Source organism: Canis aureus, chromosome 1 (assembly GCF_053574225.1).
Source record: "Canis aureus isolate CA01 chromosome 1, VMU_Caureus_v.1.0, whole genome shotgun sequence".
Taxonomy (NCBI): Eukaryota; Metazoa; Chordata; class Mammalia; order Carnivora; family Canidae; genus Canis; species Canis aureus.
This window is the reverse complement of record NC_135611.1, coordinates 67,103,861-67,119,937: the sequence shown is the minus strand read 5'-3', so window position 1 is coordinate 67,119,937 and position 16,077 is coordinate 67,103,861. Positions and strand designations below refer to the sequence as shown.

The following is a 16,077-nucleotide window of genomic DNA, read 5'->3' as shown; positions in this document are numbered from 1 at the left end:
TTTATTAATAGATAGTGTAAAGTACTTACTTTTTCTTTAAAGACATAATCTATATTAGGAAAATAAGGAGGCTGCTTCAACATGATAAAGATGATTCAACAATAACTATAGTATGCATATTAAGGGGTAAAAACCCTACAGGGGTCGCTATGTAATCAGAAGTGTAATGTGGATAATAAGTCTCATTAGCATTCAAAATTTTGGGAAGTTCTAGTAAATGAAATAAGACAACAAAAGGAATAAATTGCCTAACTATTAGAAAAACTAAAATTATTTTTACATGAGATTATTTTATACCAAGAAAACTAGAGATACTTTAGAATGGAACTAATAATCATTGAAGTGGCTGATTCAAGATAAATACTCAGAAATGATAGCTTTTCTGTATATTAGCAGTAAACAGAAGTAGACGTTAAAAAAAATCTCTTCAATAGTAAAAAATTCTAAAGTGTTTAGGAATAGATTCAGCAGAGACATGGGTCCTAAGTGACTAAATCCTCAAAGTGTAATGAAGGACGTAGAGTATGATGTGAATCAGTAAGTGGAGACATGCACCTGGCCCTAATGGGAATATTTTGGATTACTAACACTTTATGTCGTTAATGGCATACATCTTGGAACATCATTGAATTTTTTTTTTTTTTAATTTGTTTTCTTGTTAGAACTGGAGAAGAGTACTTTGGTTTTTTTTGTTTTTTGTTTTTTGTTTTTGTTTTGAAAAGCACATATTTGAAAATTCCTTGGGAAAATTTTAATAGAGAGAGGCCTGGGTGGCTTAGTGGTTGAGCGTCTGCCTTCAGCTCAGGGCACAATCTCAGGGTCCTGGGATCGAGTCCCACATCGGACTCCCCTCAGAGAGCCTGCTTCTCCCTCTGCCTCTGTCTCTGCCTCTCTGTGTGTGTGTGTGTGTCTCGTGAATAAATAAATTAAATCTTTAAGAAAAAAAAAAAGAACATTTTAGTACAGAGAGCAGTGAGTGAACATGCCTTGCGAGATATTAAAAAGAACTTTTTTTTTTTTTTTGCTGAGGTTTACTAAAAAGAACAAGGCCCTTACGGCAAACACCTCCAGTAAAAGGATTGATATGGAGGAGGTGACCTGGCTGAAATCAGGTCTTAGAACAACTTAGGATCTTCCCCAGTGGAGTGGACTTGAAAAGTCATAAAGGAAAAAATTAATTAATTAATTAATTAATTAATTAATTAATTAATTAAAAAGTCATAAAGGAAGTGATTTTTTTCCATCTGCATGATTCCAGGAGGGTGTTTATCATTTTCACCATTATATCAGCTGTCGAGCCCCACTCTGTGTGCAGGGTTTTGTGTAGGAACCAGAAAGAATAATGAGACCCGATCCCTGGCTTCCAAAGCTTCAGTACATTTGGTCTGTCTATATAGGACTGAATCTAAACTTTCCCAGTTTGGTTCATGTATTTCATGGCATTTGTCTCCCTTTTCTGAATGAACGAGTGAGGTGGAGATAGCCCAGATAGCTCAGGGCACCATTGGAATTGCATAGAGTCGGCGGGATCGGGGGCTGCAAATGTGGGTTCCTATACATAAAATCTGTAGCATTCTATCTGTGTTTGCGAAGCTTTGCTACTACCACAAGCCACAGGCTTCTCTGACCAAAAAGAAGCAGCTTCAAAGTGTGCATTTAAAGGTTCTCTTAAGGGGATCCCTGGGTGGCGCAGCGGTTTAGCACCTGCCTTTGGCCCAGGGCGTGATCCTGGAGACCCGGGATCAAATCCCACATCGGGCTCCTGGTGCATGGAGCCTGCTTCTCCCTCTGCCTGTGTCTCTGCCTCTCTCTCTCTCTCTCTCTCTCTGTGACTATCATAAATAAATAAATAAATAAAAATTAAAAAAAAAAAAAAGGTTCTCTTAAATTAACCCACTGGGACAGAGGTGCAGCAATTCCGCTCCCCTTTCATGTTGTATTTTGGTTACTTTAAATAATACTCTGTGCTGAATTATTTCACAGAATTAGGACAAAATTGCCCCAAGAAGAGTTGAGCTGTCTGTATATTTTTACAAAACAATCTCAAGTAGCAGTGTCCTGGAAAATCCCTCCATGCTGTGCTTCAAAACCATTTTCAACATGGATAAGCAAGGCATTAAAATCTTTTTTGAGGTTGGAAGCCAGAAGGTTGCTTTTATTCACCACTCGAAAACTCAGTGCCTTGGGTCAATAGGGCAGCATTTTAGCTTTCCGGTTTTTTTTCCTGTTCTCCTCATAATTTTACGTGTTGTCATTTCAAGTGAGGAAGATACTGTCAAGGCAAATAAAACTTACACAGAGTTATAGAACTGAGCAAGACCTCTGATTCCAGTTACTTGACCATACAGGTAAGCTCCTGGACCACGTCAGGCCAACGTCCTTTGCCAGAGAAAGTGTGATCTTTGATAGAGTCTTTTTATTGTCTTTGATAGAGTCTTTTTAGAGTCATTTATTGTTCACTGTCACCTGGGCCTCATGCCTGGGGTTGTGTTTAATGGCCTGATTTGGGTTCTTTGGAAAACACTTCTTTACGTGTTTGCACAGAGGGGATACAATGAGATCCGGGAAGTTAAGCAGTTCCACTTCACTGGCTGGCCCGACCACGGGGTACCGTACCACGCTACCGGCCTTCTCTCCTTTATCCGTCGGGTCAAGTTCTCCAACCCCCCCAGTGCTGGCCCTATCGTGGTGCATTGCAGGTGAGTGCTGGCCCAAATGGTCTTGACTATCTCCAGCCCTCTTTTTTTAAACTAGGAGACAAAATTAGTGCGTGCTCCCAAGGTTCCAGCGCACGTCTACTATGGGTAACATAAAATAGCAGGGAAATAAAAGCTATAAGGCGGGTATAGAATAGAGACTTAAAAAAATAAATCCATTCATCCTGATGTGTGTAGTGTCGTTCACAAATGGGAGTGTGGAAACTGTCTTTTAGTGGTAACATCTGTGTTTAGGGTTTTGTGGGTTGTTTTTTTTTTTTTATTGCTTTTGCAAATCCCATATTGTATGGGATGGGAGGTTAAAATAGAGATTTCTTGCCAATCTAGTAAATTCCCAATAGAATGCCAGCTTTTAAAACTAAATTTGAGACATACAGAGTTACTAAATGGCCTAAATTGCAAGAATTTGTGCTATAAAACAGCTATTTAAGAATTTAGGGAGGGAAAAAAGCCATCCATCAGAGGACCTTGAAAACTACATCAGTGAGATCCAGCAAATATAAGCCAGAAAAATGTGAACATTATATCCATGCTTCCTTCTGATTAGACACTTCTCTTAAAACAAGCATTCAGAGACACTAAAAGCAAATTACATGGCCTCGTTTTGAGATGTGAACAGAAAAATATGTACTGAATCTGAAACGCTTTTCCTAAATGCTGCGCACCATTCTCAAATACTATCCCCTCCAAGCTACATAATAGGTTATACTTAGGTTTTGTTTTTCCTGAAAATACAACCTATTCGGAATTTAAATGACACATACGAGAGAGGGGAAACACAGAGAATGAAATAAAAGTAAGGCATCCGTAAGGATCAGATACTGTGTCCCCTGAAAAATAAATCTTCAGTTCAAGCCTTCTCAAGAAATCTGACGTACTCTTCAATTACTTTCCTGTCTCAAACCCTGGGAACAGTGATTGAGAAGATGGTAGGCAAAGGGGGGGAAAAAAAAGGAAAGAAAGAGCAAGAGATACCCACAATACCTTTTAGTTAAATTTATTAACAGTGAGTTTAAGAGAAGTGACCAAATCTGGACAACAAAGAAATAATATTAATAGCCCATCTATGCATTTAGAAAATGAGATAAATAGTTTTTTTTAATTCAGGAGTGACTTATAGAGGACGTTTGCTCTCCAAAGACTTGCTTGCTTTAGAACTGGAGGGTATGATGCTGAGTGAAATAAGTCAGTCGGAGAAGGACAAACATTATATGGTCTCATTCATTTGGGGAATATAAAAAATAGTGAAAGGCAATAAGGGGGAAAGGAGAAAAAATGAGTAGAAAATATCAGAAAGGGAGACAGAACATGAGAGACTCCTAATTCTGGGAAACGAACAAGGGGTGGTAGAAAGGGAGGTGGGTGGGAGGTTGGGGTGACTGGGTGACGGGCACTGAGGGGGGCACTTGATGGGATGAGCACTGGGGGTTATGCTGTATGTTGGCAAATAGAACTCCAATTAAAAAAAAAAATAGAAGTGCTCCAAGATTGCAGATACTCTCTTGAAACAACTTTCATTTTTCACTAACACTTGGGTATCTGTGAATTTATACAAAAGGGGAAGCTGACTCCCCCTTGGGAAGTGAACCTGCCCCCAAGAATCCCAACTATATCTTGTTTGTGCTATTGATTTTTACATATAGAATTGAAGAGAGGCGCCTGGGGGACTCAGTCGGTGAAGTGACCAACTCCTGATTTCCTCTCAGGTCATGGTCTCAGGATTGTAAGCCTGAGCCCCACATTGGGCTCCACCCTCAGCGGGGCATCAGCTTGCAATTCTCTCTCCTTCCTCCTCCACCTCTCCCCCAGTCTGCTCTGTCTCTAAAATAAATGAAGAAATCTTTTTTTAAAAAATTGAGGAAACATGCCCAAGAGGTCAGGTAATCCACAGTATATAAAGATTGAATTGCTGAATAAATACAGCAAGATAGTGGCGGTCTTTGGGACCTGTTAAGCAGTATATTCTATATCCAACTTTCCATTTTCATTTTTCCTTCAGACCACCATTCAAATATCCTTTCTACTGTTGGCCCCCTCCTTGTTGGTAATCACCATTTTCCTCACCCCTAGCACTTTCTCTGAAATGTGACTCCTCAGACTTCCCAGTCAATGTTTTGGAGTTGATTTTCTTTGCCTTGGCATTTACAAGAATCTGTCAGATGGGAACAGTGAGCCAGCATTCTCACATTTGGCCAGAGGACCCACAAGTATATGAGTAAGAGTATTTTTGAGGTTGAATTTTAAAGCACGAATCCACCCCTCGGTCAGTTCTGTGAGCTTGAAGTTCTATGCAGTAGATTTCCAAAGAATTGAAGACTGTATAAGAGAGCCATGGAACTTGAACAACATACGTACAGTAATTTTAAAACACAGTTTGATTTACAAACTGTATCGTTTTAATTTTAAACTCTTGTTCCAATCTCATTTTGCACCAAAGCAAATACTCTGCATTAAATAAGTGTTTATATAACACCTATAAATCACACCTTGCAGTTTGCTAAATCAGTTTGATCCCACCTATCTGACAGTTGAATGGATCTTTATATAAGTTTGCATGAACACGCTTTTTGCAATCCCTTAGATTTAATTTTTTTTTCAGTGCTGGTGCTGGACGGACTGGCTGTTACATCGTGATCGACATCATGCTGGACATGGCTGAAAGAGAGGGTGTTGTCGACATCTACAACTGTGTCAAAGCCTTAAGATCTCGTCGTATCAATATGGTCCAGACAGAGGTAAGTGGCTTGTTGATATATCTCTAATAGCTTTTTACTTTTTTTTCTTTGATTTCTAACATTCATCAAAGGCAATAAATGTTTTTTGTGTAGAATCAATAACCTCACCAAGTCATATAGGAAAATATTGATATCTTTATTGATGTCTCTATATAGAGAAAATTCTTTGTACTATCTAGCTTTGATGACAGAAAGTTTTTATTAAAATAGTTTGATTTTTTCTTTCTTAGGAACAGTACATTTTTATTCATGATGCCATTTTAGAAGCCTGCTTATGTGGAGAAACTGCCATACCTGTCTGTGAATTTAAAGCTGCATATTTTGATATGATTAGAATAGACTCTCAGACTAACTCTTCACATCTCAAAGATGAATTCCAGGTATTTACTTATTTCTGGGGCTTTTTTTTTTAATGAACAACTTATTACAGTGCACTCTGGGCATCATTGATTCTTCTAAGGAAGGTTTTTCACATCAAATTTACCACCTTTGACCCTATTTTAGGTATAATATAATACCTGTCTCTTTCATTATACATATTATGGAGTCACTTTTGTATTAATGAGCTCCTATCTGCTGTATCTGGAAGGGCAAATGAGTTCAGACTCGGGGAAGAGCGTGGGGAAAGGTATCATAAACGTCAAGCTTGGTGGTGATTTGTGTGTATTTACAACCTTTTTTTATGCAGTCTTACTGATGTTAACCTTCTGTGTCACTCACAATGTGAGATCAAGCACATTAATAATAATAGCTGAAGTTCGTGCTAAACATTGTCTCTAAATAACCTCAAATGTTTTCACTGCCCTTAAAACATCCCTGAAGGTGTATGAATGTGAAGTTAAGAGTCTCTCTGGACACCAACTACTTTGATCCCTTGTGCAGTGCTCTTTCTAGCATGTTGCAGCCTATCTTCAAATACAGCATTGCCAACACCTTATTGCAGGTGATGGTTTCCAACTTTGATGATGGGTCATCATCATGGGCCACTCTATTTCTGTTTTCTTTGGTCAAGCGATGCATTTTGCAGGTAGCTACGGCTTTTAGCTTCCCTTTCCCTTTTAGGAAACACAGCGAACACTGTGTACATTGTTTCTTTGTCACTTCTCAGGCTTCATTAGCTTTAACTACAAAGTCTATCGGCCTGTCATCATGGCAAATGCCGGTGCCTTGGACAAATCCTTCACTTTGTACTTGGCCTCCCACATACTTGATGGATCTGCCTTATGCTATTAAATGGGTCACTTGCTTTTAACCTAGGTTCCCTTTTCTTTTTAGACTTTGAATTCGGTCACCCCTCGACTACAAGCCGAAGACTGCAGTATAGCCTGCCTGCCAAGGAATCATGACAAGAATCGTTTTATGGACATGCTGCCACCCGACAGATGTCTACCTTTTTTAATTACAATTGATGGGGAGAGTAGTAACTACATCAATGCTGCTCTTATGGACGTAAGAGACTGCTGCCTTTGTCAGCGTAAAGTGTCATGAAAAGCTATGTAATGTGATGAACACTGGCTGGTTTTCTTTTCAAGAAAGTTAAAATGGCCTAGAAAGGAAAAATGGAAATGTTCATTGAAATATGTATATATTTTATACATATATATATATATATATTTATATATATATATATGTATATATATATATATTTGAGAATGATCTTGAATTTCCCCTACAGAGATTCTTGGGAACTATGTTTTAGGCTCCATTGTAGATTTGGAGCTTGGTTGTCCATTATTATATCCTGTAGAGGAAATACCTGCAGGTCATATTTTTCATCTTAATTATTTTCAGAAAAGAAAATCATGCTTATGTATTTTGAATGTTAAGTGAGGGATGAATTTTAAAGACTACATAATGCCTTATCTTCCGAAACTCGTGTTAATTTGGGAAATCTTTATCTCTGACATTCAGTGTTCCAGTAATTTATAGCTAACCTGCTTTATCGGCCATTAATTAATAGAGACCCTTTAAAAATAACTAGGAGAAGGCGCCGAAGATACATGTTAATACATCCATCATAATGAAAGAACTGTCTCGCCTCACTCCAGCCATCGTAAAGTGTAAATGGTAGAGCACGTCCTCAGCAGGTTAGCATCCCATAGATAGAACAACATGGAAAGAAGCTTTTAAGTCAGTCTTTGGCTCCCTTGCATGGTTAGCATGGAGAGAAGCAAGAAGGCTGTCCAGGTTCAAAATCGTTTTAAACAGTTCATCATCTTCATGTATAAACATTTCTAGGTTTTGCCTTTTCATTGTGGAACCACAGCGAGGAGAACTTAGAAGTCAGGTCCATTCCTCTGTGACTACTAATGAAGTTTTCTGGGTTATTGTTCTTATTGTGTTTTCCAAAATTAGCTTCTGATGGTAGAGACTCGGAAAGCCCACCGTCTACTCTTGAGACTAGTGTCTTAGCCAGTTACTTTGCTCTCCTTATGACGCAGAGCAGAATAGTGTGAGACAAGCTCAAGTAAAAAGTTCTCATTCTTGCCATGAGCAGTTTTGCCTAGTCATTAATCATAACCACTGAAATCACACTGGATCCTCATTGTACCTTTTCTTCCATTCTAATTGTCTGGAAAGACAAATATCGAAAACACAGAGAAAACACACAAAACCTTTGTTTCTGAGTCGGGACTTGGAATTTTTAAAGGCTGTGTGAAAAAGAGAAGGAGAAAATACTTTTAGAGAAGAGATTGATGAAGCTTATGTCTGAGGCATTTTTTTTCTCTTGGGCATCTATCACTGTCAAGTTTTTCTTCACTTCCAGGTTGTTTTCTAGTCAATAAGACCGAACCTTGTTCTCTATCTGTTTCCGCTCTCTGCTTTATACCCTATGATTCCACTTAGATATATTTTATAATTGAGACTGTCCAGTGGATTCAGTAGTGTAGTTGGGGCCTCGGAAAAGTTAGGCTTGGTTTGTCTTATGAGAACAGGGCTCACTGGTAAGCACTCCGCAAGCCCCCTGCCCTCTAGCAACATCCTCACAAGGTTACATACCCTTGTGCCATGATTGTGAAGAATTAGGAGGGAAGACCAAGAATTCTGTGATTTCGGAGCCTTAGATGTACTCCTGTACTTACAGAAGAAGGATACAGGAAAGCATCTGTCCTCTCTCCCATCATCTCATCCATCTCCCTTCTGCTGTGCCTCAGAACTGAGTGAATAGCTCACTTTCCCATGGAGCAGACATGTAATTAGAAGGAAAGTTTACTTATTTCTTCTGATCCTTTTCATAAGCCTTCACACCTTTCTCAGGAAACACTCACTTCAGATGCGCGTGTAACTTTGTGAGGCTCGAGGCCATTTGGAAGCAGCCAGATGAACTGTCAGCACTCAGATTTATCCCACAATCTTCCATGGAGCAGATTGCCATGATTAGCAGCGTTTCCCAGATCAATGTTCAAGAACCAGTTTCTACACTGATGTTAAAACACTTGAGGGATGCCTGGGGGGCTCCGCCACTTGTGTCTGCCTTCAGCTCGGGTCATGGTCCCAGGGTCCTGGGATTGAACCCCCATGTCAGGCTCCCCACTCAGTGGGGAGTCTGCTGCTCCCTCTCCCTCTGCTACACCTTGCTTGTGTGCTCTCTCTCTATATATATTTAAAAAAAAGACACTTGAAAGCCTTAAAAAGTCATATGATACAAGTGAGTTAGGGGATCACTGACAATTTTTATCAGCATTAAGGAAATCTGTCTCAGGCAACTGTCTAGTTATTTTTTTTTTTTACAAACTATCTGAGTTAATACGTAGAAATATAGATCATTCATCGGCAGAATGACAGATGGCCCAGGTCTGATGAGCATAGCCTCTCCTTCTGGATAGAGATAATGTGTCACATCCCAGTCAAGGAGCACTTAATAAAGAAGGAGTCATTCCCTTAGAGATGGGGCCAAGGAGTACATTTGACTTTTTGGCACTTAAAAAATCTTAAGTGATTGGAACTATCATTTGGATCATTCATATACATTAGAAATGCCCACAAGATGAGCAGAATGTGCTGATAATATCCATATAATGTAAAAGCACATGAGTTTGAGGCATATGTGATTTTTCTTATTTGAAATGTAAGAGAACCCATGCATGTATATAATATATAAATACGCTGATAGATGTTGATAAATGATTGATAGACAGACAGAAGGTAGATACAGATATATAGACATCCATATATACATACAAACACACCAGGGGATCCTGTGCCTTCAGTTTCTCAGATTGATTACCTTTGAAAACCTGAAAAAGCCTGCAGGTGGGTCATGGAGGATCTTAACCTTGAGAAGTTCTTTAGTATCTTCTCTTGTTTCTGTCCTATATTTACTTTTCTCAACAAAATAAAACTTAAATTCTTGACTTAAATTGCTGCTGAGACTTTGAAGTCTCACCATCAGTATGACAAATTACCAGCGCCAGTCCATTCCAGTGGCCCAAAGCTATTTTTCCATGGCTTGCACAGCATCTGGCTCCATGTCCATGTGGAGCTGTTACACCTTGCTTGGTCCTACGTTGAAATGTATCGAATGTGCTTGTACAACCGATCATTCATTTTAAGTTCTTATGTTTTTCCATCTACCTTGTTTCTTCACAGAGTTACAGGCAACCAGCTGCTTTCATCGTCACACAATACCCTCTGCCAAACACTGTGAAAGATTTCTGGAGATTAGTGTATGATTATGGCTGTACCTCCATCGTGATGTTAAATGAAGTCGACTTGTCCCAGGTTAATGGCTATGAGTTGCTTCTGTGTACTCATACACAACTTAGTAAAGTAGTAATAAATTTTTAAAAATCTGCTTCGTACTACCTTAATTAGAGAAAAATAATGCTCGTTGTATTTTTTTTTTTCCCAAAACATTCATCATTCTAGGGCTGCCCTCAGTACTGGCCAGAAGAAGGAATGTTACGATATGGCCCTATCCAAGTGGAGTGTATGTCTTGTTCAATGGATTGTGATGTGATAAACCGGATTTTTAGGATATGCAACCTAACAAGAGTAAGTCATTAATGTTTTAAATGAGCAGATCGAGAGCAACTCACCATAACCATGTTGGGGTATATAATTCCAATCAGCCAACAGGGAGAGTGGAATTTAATACGTGTTATATAATCAGACCCAAAGCTAGTAATCATCTTATACCTTAGTATTAGAAGAAAAAGGTATTCCAAAAACAGGAAGGCAGAAATTCAGAAAGCTGGGTGTCCTAGTCAGTTATTTAATGTATCATATCTGGAAACAAAATTCAGATGCACCGGCAACTGAGTTTGGTTGTCTGAGCCTGGTCTCTGCGCACATGTAGACTTTCATCAAAGTTGACTACACATTTTATTAGTATTGATATCCAGCCCAGAAGAGGTATATAATTGAAAAATATGAATAAAATAATTAATAACAATGACTATAAAAAGCTTTGGCTCAGGAGGAAGGGATGTGTTGGATCAGCCATTATAGAAAGGCTCCAGTCACTATTCCACATAAGGGAGAACTCCACGCATGAGCAGGAAAGGTAAATCACAGCCATCATTGATTCTCCTTCCACTTATGATTTCATCTTTGTAAATGTCCCAGTTCCTGGCTCTGCCCAGATCTGTAGAACTAGCACTGGTACCGCTTTTCCCAGGAGCAAAGCAGCAGAAGTAATTCTCAGAAATCTTTTCTTCCATGAGTCTTCATATGTTTTACACTAAATGACAAATTAAGTCTAGGGTCTCTCCCCCAACCCCTCCCCCAAAAAAAGCTAATAAAAACTGTTTAGATTGTGTAACCAAATAGTAAGCAGAATTTGAAAAAGAAATCATTAGTGATGTCCATGGAATTACTCTCTCTTTTTTTTTTAAGATTTTATTTATTTATTTGGGAGAGAAAGAGTGGTGGGGGGAAGCAAAGGGAAGGGAGAAGCAGACTCCTCCGCTGAGCAGGGCACCCGATGAGGGGCTGGATCCCAGGACCCTGGGATCATGACCTGGGCTGAAGGCAGACGCTTAACCAGCTGAGCCACCCAGGTGCCCAGAATCACTGTTTTTAAAGAGCATTCCTCTGTTTTTTAGCGCAGCAGCTCTGTGTATGTGTATTATTTTAAGTGCATGATTCAGATTGTCATGTTTCAGTGTTTTCACATCGAAATGGCTATATGTGTTTCTGGCTAATAAGTCTGTATGTATAACCATAAGCAGAGGATAAAATCATATCCAATTCTGTCGCTCATTTCAGTGGAGAAAAAAAGGATAACTCCAAATCATGTCATAATATCCATGCATATCTTAGATGTTAATTTAAATGGAATCTCATTATGTCTGCACATCTGTTCCATTATGGTTCTAGTAATATTTTAGCTGAGAAACCATAGCTGCTAAACTAAGAAAGTAAGAATTGTCTTTTTATTGAACTGCTTATATGAAAAATATTCTAAGGATGGGAACTGAAATCTGTGGGGTTTTTTTTTATCATCATATTTGTTTACTTATCTTCCTCTATATTTGGTGTTCTGGCTCTTATTAGTGCACGATTGTCTTTCTATTCCCAATCTTATTTACTATCAGGCACTCCATCAGATATTTAATATGCACCCATGAGAAGAAGTTGGGTGTTGTACTAGTAGCTCCTAGTGATGCGTGAGCCCTTACCATATGGAAATTCAGATCGGATGTCTAATGATACAGCTCACTCCTGTATTACAAATTCTTTCTTACATTTATCTGAGGGCTTAGTGTCTTGATTCATTCATTCAACGGTACTATTCTTTGGATACTATTTTGCTAGGTTCTAGTGATACAGAGTTTAGGGAAGAAAGAGAAACTTCCTCATCTTTAAAGTACTTACATTTTATCAGGGAAGACAAGCATTGAACATCTCATTGTATAATCATTTATTTACAAAAAAGAGAAATTTTAGAGAAGTACAAAATCCAGAGTGTTTGAGTAACCTGACATAGCTGGGTGACTAGAGAAGACTTCATTGGGGTAGTGATCTTTGAGGCAAAATTTGAAGGATCGGTAGGAGCTATTTGGGTTGGGAGAACCAACTATGCTGGTGTTCGCAGGACAGAGAAGGTTCCCAGGATACATGAGTTTCAGTTCAAAGACCAGAAGAGTCCCAGACAAAGCCAAGACAACTTGATTACTGTGTTTGGGATTGAGAGGCACAAACAAGAAGGAGACCTTGGAGGACAAATGGAAAGTTTGTACAAAGTTCCCCAGGCAATAAATGACCTGATAGATGGATTGAAAGAAGGCCAATGGGGGCACCCTGGGTGGCTCAGGGGTTTAGCATCTCCTTCAGCCCAGGGCCTGATCCTGGAGTCCCGGGATCGAGTCCCACGTCGGGCTCCCTGCATGGAGCCTGCTTCTCCCTCTGCCTGTGTCTCTGTCTCTCTGTGTGTCTCTCATGGATAAAAAAATAAAATCTTAAAAAAAAAAAAAAGAGGCCAATGTGTTAGAATGCATTATAATAAAGAGAAGAAGGTCGGGAAAGGAAGTGGAGCCATACCCTATAGGAATTTTTCAGCCACTGCAGCAATTTGGATTTTATGTAAGATTATTTGGAAGCCATTAAAGCGGGGAATGACAAGATCATATTTGCATTTCAAAATAATCAGGATACTGCAGTAAGAATGGTTTGGAAGGAGATCAAAGTTTCTTCAAGGAGATCAACTAGGAAGTAATTATCATAATTGGTGATTGGGCATATGCAGTGATGTCAGCGGTGATAAAGAGGAGAAGAATTTGAAAGTTATTTAAGAAATGTGACCCATTATTGGATATGGGGTGTGAGGGAGAAGCTTGTATAAAGGTAATTCTCATGTTTCTTGCCTCTGTGACCTGGACTGGTTCTGTGCTAGGCTCAATCCAGGGTAAAGGGCATGTATATCACGGTGTACATTTGTACGCACCTCCACTTTTTAGTAAAAATTCTAGTCCCAACTTATTTACAGAAACATACTTTTCCCTCTGCAGCCACAGGAAGGTTACCTGATGGTACAGCAGTTTCAGTATCTGGGGTGGGCCTCTCACCGAGAAGTGCCTGGCTCCAAACGGTCATTTTTGAAACTGATACTCCAGGTGGAGAAATGGCAGGAGGAGTGCGAGGAAGGGGAAGGCCGAACCATCATCCACTGCCTGTGAGTATGGTGCCTCAGCCCGCCCAGCGGGGGCTCGGTGCTCAGATCCTCAGTAGCCTTCGTGTTTCCTCTGTGAAGGAGTCTGCTCACATCTTAGGGATCTCCGTGGATACCATCTTAACAGAATCTTCCCGTCTCATGAGTCTCTAATTAACTCCCCATCTTCATTTCCACAATTTTTGAAACACTGATTATGATATGGCTGTTCTATGACCTAAGCTCTTCCGAACACCCCTCGGAACCACTTTTCTGATGTACACAGTTTACAAATGTACCACAATGTCAAGGTAGCTAAGTTGCGGCCTCCAGCGCCTACAGCATATTCCTAAGTATAAGCTATGGAGCGAATGTCACCCCCACGTGTCCTTGCTCTGTGCCCTCTGCACACACATGCGTACAAAGCAAAATTAATACAAAATGGGGGGAAGAAAGGGATCCTGCTTTCATTTTCTAAACTTAGAAGATATGTGGCCTCCGGTGAATAAAAGCTGCCATCTCAACAGGACTTTGCTTTCTTTGCTTCCAGAAATGGTGGTGGGCGAAGTGGTATGTTCTGCGCCATAGGCATTGTGGTCGAAATGGTGAAGCGGCAAAATGTGGTGGACGTGTTCCACGCAGTCAAGACACTGAGGAACAGCAAGCCCAACATGGTGGAAGCCCCGGTGAGTCACAGAGCCTTAGACATGGAAGGGAGCAGAGAGATCCTTAGACACGGAAGGGAGCAGAGAGATCAGACAACCATGACCTGCTCATTGGCTTGACTTCATACACCCAAGGGAATAGGACGTGCCAATGAGTCTTTGCGGGGACTTTCCCGCCTAACTGATGGATTGCTGAGTATCTCTCTCTACCCCCGTAAACTTACTCACATAGCACAGGAACTGCTAGCGATGAAAACTATTTTCACGTAATTTGGGAAATGTGGAGGGTTGCTTCTTTCCCCTGTGAGAGGCCATAAATATTTGCTGCAATAAACGTCAGTAAATAGTTCCATAATAAGAATAAATTCCACTATCTCGTCTTGATTCTCGGTTATTTTTATTTATTAAAACCTCTGGCTTAACTAGTAAAGCATCGATCCAACGGATATGTTCCTAAGTTGTATCATCAGCACTTTAGACACCGAATGTCCCTAACCGCCAAATGGAATTTATTTCGGTCATGACCTATCATTCTTCATTTCTGGTCAAATTATAAATTTTAAGCCCTCATCATTGATGGTTTCCAACTTTTACCGATTATCGTGTGTGGTTCGGATGACGCCACCTGAATTTGCCAGGGTTCATAAAATCAGAACACAGCTCACGACATGAGAGCTGGTAGGAATGTGTCTGTGGGAGTTCACCTGGGTGGAGCTGTATGAACAGTGAGAAAGAAAAGTTAAACTCCTCGAGCACATTTTACTTCTGAAGGCAGAGATCTGTGGGTTACACGTATGTGCAAGATGGGATAAGGTCAGGAGCAGCTGTGTAGTTGGTGTTCACACAAAGGTAAACCAGAAAAAACCAAGGCAAAATTGTTGCTTGCCCTACATTTATCAAGATGATCAGATAACTAAAATGAGCAATTCAATAAACCTTTAAAATATTCTCACCACTTCCTGCCCATGGATTGTTCACACAAAACGTACATTGCTTCCTGAGACAAAATCTGAAGAGCTACGTTTATACCGTTTCACTTTTCAAAGTGACAACGAACGTTTGCCCTCCTGCAGGTCCCCTCGCACCACCCCCACTCCAGCTCTTCCCTTAGGTCACTCTGTTGTCTGGACAAGGTGATGTTGATTTTGATGGAGTATTGGCAATGGAGATAGAGAATGGGGGATGGATTTGAAGGATTTTTGAGGTGGAACTCTCAGGGTTTTTTTTTTACAACATGTAGTGGTTATGTCTTTTGACTCTTTGCTGGCTGAAGATTTCCTAGCGTGAGCGCTGCCTCTGTCTCTTAGACCACGTCTTCCTAAATTCATCAGTGGGGTCACTTCTACCATCAGAATTCGAATTTTAACTCTGATTTCCTACAATAATGTAGAGGGGAGGAAAAAAAATCTATGGGTGAACTCAGCCTTCTAGAACCTTCCAGAAAGTTCCTATTTATGTTTACATTTCATGTCCCATTAACCCTGACTGAACACCTACCCTCTGATTTGTGTTTAATCAGTGTTAATGATGAATTCAGTGTGCTGTTGAATTGAACTGACAAGCTTGGTAAGAAAATGTAGAGGGTAAACAAAATTGCTAGTGACAGATTAAAGACACATAACTGTTTTCAAGCTCTTTTTGGCCCTCCAGATGCACTTGCCACAGCGGTTGGCTAATTTAAATCACACCTACTTGACAATTAAAGGTAGGATTGATAAAGACCTCTTAGGGAATGTTTTTATTACCCTCATGTATTGGTGGAGACATCTGGAAGTTCTCTTTAGAAATAATATGCATTTTAGATTGTTCTCCATTCCAGCCTGAATTTTACCCACTTGGACTGAGTTGAGAAGTTTTTAATGAGTTAC

At 39.9% G+C, this 16,077-nt stretch overlaps 1 protein-coding gene across 9 annotated transcripts in view; it reads left to right on the top strand.

Moving 5' to 3' along the window:
* PTPRK (protein tyrosine phosphatase receptor type K) overlaps positions 1-16,077 on the top strand; it is a 547,287-nt gene that overhangs the window by 528,254 nt on the left and 2,956 nt on the right. For all 9 annotated transcript variants that reach the window (XM_077902655.1, XM_077902664.1, XM_077902657.1 and 6 more), the window contains 8 exons: positions 2,545-2,699; positions 5,317-5,452; positions 5,683-5,832; positions 6,728-6,901; positions 10,043-10,174; positions 10,322-10,447; positions 13,405-13,568; positions 14,095-14,230. In XM_077902655.1, the coding sequence (XP_077758781.1) occupies positions 2,545-2,699; positions 5,317-5,452; positions 5,683-5,832; positions 6,728-6,901; positions 10,043-10,174; positions 10,322-10,447; positions 13,405-13,568; positions 14,095-14,230 (1,173 nt within the window). The remainder of the gene's footprint in view (positions 1-2,544; positions 2,700-5,316; positions 5,453-5,682; positions 5,833-6,727; positions 6,902-10,042; positions 10,175-10,321; positions 10,448-13,404; positions 13,569-14,094; positions 14,231-16,077) is intronic.